We start from the raw sequence: 4,988 nt of genomic DNA, 5'->3' as shown, positions 1-4,988 counted from the left end.
TTTTGTCTATTTAACCTTCAAGCTTTCAAGAGTACTTGGTCGAGAATTTTCTGAACAATGTAAAACAAAACCCAAAAAAGTTAATAAAAACAGCAGGACACAAACATCCCAAGGTCAAAGACTATATGGACTGCACAATCATTGTTATCTATCATTAGACAACCTATGGAGGGATAAATGTCTCTTAGATGAATGTTAGGAATCCAGGTTTCTTCTTCTGCCTTAAACTACTTCACTGCTGCATATCTTGTTAATCTTCTATAAATAAATTAATAATAATAATGATATAGGAGTACTGTGAATATAAAACAGAAGAGTAGGTAAGGGAAAATTTTTGATTTGCAAGAAATAAATATGATTATTATTTAGTTCAGTATCTCCATTGATTTGGTGTTATAAAGTGTACAAAATACTCCATAATAATCTATAAATGTTATAAAGATAGGTAGATCACCAACAAATTCCTTTATCAGTTTAAGCAATAGTTCTTACATTAGAAAAGTGGAAATCATACCCAAACTACTACATAAAGATAAATTATGCCCAGTAGTTTTAAAAACTGATTTGTTAGCATTTTAAACTTATGAATATAGATGCTTGAACAGATAGAGTGAATTCTCATTGGCTTCTGGAGACATTGAACGTTTTTTGAGAACAGAGGACTTTCTTTTTATGTTTTTTTTGTTTTCTTTTGTTTTTAAGATTTACTTATCTGTTTGCTTATTTTTTGGCTGTGGTAGGTCTTAGTTGCTGCACAGGGATTTCTCTAGTTGCAGCGGGGCGCTACTCTTGCAGCGTGTGGGCTTCTCATTGTGGTGGCTTCTCTTGTTGCGGAGCACAGGTTCTAGGGCTTGCACGCTTCAGTGGTCGTGGCTCACAGGCTCCAGAGCGCCGTCTCAGTAGTTGTGGTACACAGGCTTAGTTGCTCCATGGCATGTGGGATTTCCCTGGACCAAGGATTGAATTGGTGTCCCTTGCATTGCAAGGTGGATTCTTAACCATTGGACCACAGTGAAGCCCCAAGAACAGAGGATTTTCTTGATGGCATCTTTCATGTCTTTGTTTCTCAGACTGTAGATTATTGGGTTGAAAAGTGGGGCAAGGACAGCAAACATTAGTGCAATGGCCTTGTCCAGTAGTGGTGGGAAAGTGACAGAGAAACGCAGGTACATGAGTGTCACACTGCCAAAAAACAGGAGGAAAATAGTGATGTGGGCTGCACAAGTGGAGAATGCCTTCTGACGGCTCTTACCTGAGGGAATCCTCAGGATCACAACAATGATTCTTAAATAGGAAAGGGTGATGATACAAACAGAAGTTAGGATGGAAATAGCATGAATCACATCTTCAATCAGAATCATAGATGTATCTGTACAGGCTAAGCCTAATACAGGTTCAAAGTCACAGAAGAGTTGATGGATTTGGTTGGGACCACGAAGGGAAGAGTAGAAATCCACACAATCTCAGGCAGTAGCATAAGGAAGCCAAAGATGCTAGAACCAGCAGAGAGTTGGATGCATAGTCGAGGGGTCATAATGGTTGCATAGCGGAGGGGGTGGCAAATGGCAATGTACCTATCAATGGCCATCACTGTGAGGACTAGGGCTTCTGTGACCCCAAGTGAGTGAAAAAAATACATTTGCAGGAGGCAGCCAGTGAAAGAAATAGTCTTCTCTTTACTGACAAGGTTGGAGAGCATCTTGGGGATGGTCACTGTGGTGTACCAAATCTCCAGGAAGGAGAAGATGCTGACGAAATTGTACATGGGATTGTGGAGACGTGCATCCAGCTGGACAGCAAAGAAGATCATGAAATTTCCAACAATAATGAACACGTAAATTAAGAACAAAGGAATGAAGAATAAGAGACTGCCCTTCTCAAACTGAGGGAAATCAGAGAAATAAAATTCAGTCACCATTGTCTGATTCTCCTGATCCATATTTTCAGGTGTTTCACTTGTTGGCTAGTGAAATCAAATATAAACAGTCAGAACTCTACCTAATTTAAATAACCAATATAAACTTTCTTTTTAAGCAGCTCATCAGCCTTGAAATGAGGTTGATTAAATTAAGGAAAATATTTATGTGCATTGCTTTGCAAATTATAAAGTGAGTATGTCTAACTTGCAAATACATTTTTAGTAATTATAACACATTGTATTATCAACCTTTCTGAGAACTAAGCAAACAGTTTTGCTATTTGGACATTTAAATTGGTACAAACTCTCCTGAATGGCAATTTGGCAATCTTTTTTAAGAGTTTTGAGACTTTTTAGAGACTTCATTTCACCATATAGCCCAAGAAAATAATTTTAAATATTAAAACAAATACAAGGATATTCACTGGAATATTTATTATAATAGCAAATTAGAAACACCTTAAATAGGTAGACATTTTTATTTTTGATATTAAATATTGGAGACACAAAATGAGTTGTGACAAAATGATCCCCTTTGTGGATAAAAGTAAAAACTATTTTTAAATGGGTATCTTAAAAATAAAGTGCGGGTACTGTCTTCCCTTGCTGGCTTCATAGTTAGAAAAATAGAGTAAAGAGAACTAAATATCATACTGAATTCAATTTACTTTAAAACACAACAGCTTAGACCCATGCAATATACCTTTGTGTGCAAATTAATCTTAATCTAGGTTAGTTAATGGTCAGTGGTAAAGAGCATTAGCTAATAGTTGAAATATACTAATTGAGAAATCACACTCTAGGAGTGGTTTGATGACATTTCAAAAGCTTTGATTAGCAGTCCATAGCCAGAGGCAGATAGTTCTAAGTATCCAGAATGGCATCTTCACCATGTGTGCTTAGATGCTCAGTTGTCTGACTCTTTGCAACCTTTTGGATTGGAGCCCACCAGGCTACTCTAGGGGCTTCCCTGGTGATCAGACGGTAAAGAATCTGTCCACAATGCAGGATACCCGCGTTCGATCCCTAGGTAGGGAAGATCCCCTGGAAAAGGGACTGACAACCCACTCTAATATTCTTGCCTGGAAAATTCCATGGACAGAGGAACCTGGCAGGCTACAGTCCATGGGGTTGTGACTAACACTTAGACTTTCAGGCCACTCTGTCCATGGGATTTTTCAGGCAAGAATATTGCAATGGGTTGCCATTTTCCTTCTTCAAGGGATTTTCCTGACCCAGGGACCAAATCTGCAGGTGGATTAATTAACTGTTGAGCCTTCAGGAAAGTGGATTCATTAATTAGCATAGGGCAGGTTTTCTCAACTTCAGCACTACTAACATTGTGTATCAGATAATTTTTTGCTAGGGATGAGGAAGAGAAAGGTTTTCCATGCATTGTAGAACATTTGGCATCAGTTCTAGCTTCTACTAGAAATCAATAGCCCAGACCTTTTCCTCAGTCATGATAAACAAAATGTCTCTAGAAATTGCTAAATATTTCTGCAGGGGAACAGTGGGAGTAAAAATTGCCCCAGCTGAAAATCACCAGCATAAGGAACTTTAGGTTTCTTTTTTTAGTTAAAAACCAGGTGACCAAGATATGTGGCCTGGCTAGAAATAAACCTAAACCGTTTCTTGAAGTAGCATTAGAATAAGAGCTTGTCATGCTGTCTATACAGTGTGGAAGGGTGGAATAGACCTGTGATTCATTCATTTCTGTGCTCCTCCCTTAGCAGAGGATCTAGCACATGATTTCACCATGTTAGCTTTTCCTCCAGTGAGAATTTGGTTACATTTTGTTTTTGATAGAACCTTTCACTCTTTCTAATCAGAGAGACTAAGGAATAGAGTTGGAACTTCCTTGGGCTTCCAAAACCAGGTTTGATATTGGTTTTTGTACCTGCTTGTTAGTAAATATTTGTGTGCCTGGCAAAATTCTGAGACTTGCCTTCAATGAACTAGCTGATAATTTAGCTCTTGTACATGGGACGTGTGTAATTTTGTGATGTGACAGGAGTGATAAATAACACTATGATGTTAATCAGACTGCAATGTATAAATGCATCAAATAAACACATACACCTTAAATTTATATAGTGTTATATGTCAATTATATCTCAATTATTAAAAATTTAAATAAATAAACAAATAAGTCAGCAGAGGTAAAGAGTCATAATTCTAGTGGCCCAGACAAAAATGATCTCTCAAGGGCTAATGTCCCAGAAAAAATTTAATAGATTATCTTATGACCATCTCTAGTCCTATAGCACACATTATCCAAAATCCCTCATTTCTGAACTATTTACTATCTTTCCCCCTACCTCACACGCCTACAAAATGTCAACAGATCTTCTACAAGTCTTAATTTAAAACCAACAGAAAAATAATCTGGTTCTCTGTGCCTCTTCCCCTATGTAGGGCACTCACCCATATGCCAAAGTACAGAGCCCACCCTTCGTCCCATACCTACCTCTTCCAGAAACTCAGAGGGCTCCCTCCTATTTCCCAAATGTCTTCATTTTTACTGTTCTGCAGTCCAGCGAATCAGAAGGTTCTAGCCACAATCACAAATCTAGGTTCTCAGGGACTAGTTAGTAGGGTAGGGAATGGCTTGCTTCTGTAGGGTTCTCCCTCAGTGCCTGGAGGAAATCAACTCCACTTCCCATGTGGTTAATTAGGAAAACATTTGCTGCCATGCTCCCTTTCAGGGAGTTGCCATACCTATGGGAAGTTAGGTCTTTGAATCAGGCTAGAAATCAGAAGGAAGGAGATACTTCGTTTCTTTTCTGAACAAACTGTGAAAGAATTGTTTGTATAAAAAGTGTCTGCTGAGACAGAGGAAGGTTAAGGAACAAGAGGAGCTAAGCTAACAAAATGTGGTTCAAAGGCAGAAGGATTTTCTTCACTCTTCATTGAAACAGATTCAGAGCAGTTCAGTGATAGCATAGCACAACTCTGAAGTATATTGTAGAAAATTCTTTCAGCAGCTGTGCAGCACACCTCAGCAGAACTTCTGCAGAAGGATCTAGGGTATTAAAGGACCATTAGCAGTTGTGGTGGGAAGGAGGGG

General features: G+C 38.5%; 1 protein-coding gene across 1 annotated transcript; it reads right to left on the bottom strand.

Annotated features, from left to right (window-relative positions):
• Positions 1-17: 17 nt before the first annotated feature.
• On the bottom strand, positions 18-1,939 carry LOC113882706 (olfactory receptor 6K3-like). Its single transcript, XM_027525788.1, is given in 3 exon segments — positions 18-50; positions 1,008-1,435; positions 1,438-1,939. Coding segments are annotated over 3 exon segments (963 nt in total).
• Positions 1,940-4,988: the final 3,049 nt, after the last annotated feature.

This window comes from Bos indicus x Bos taurus, chromosome 3 (genome assembly GCF_003369695.1).
Source record: "Bos indicus x Bos taurus breed Angus x Brahman F1 hybrid chromosome 3, Bos_hybrid_MaternalHap_v2.0, whole genome shotgun sequence".
NCBI classification, from domain to species: domain Eukaryota; kingdom Metazoa; phylum Chordata; class Mammalia; order Artiodactyla; family Bovidae; genus Bos; species Bos indicus x Bos taurus.
The sequence above is the reverse complement of the archived record's forward strand: the minus strand, read 5'-3'. Positions and strand labels throughout refer to the sequence as shown.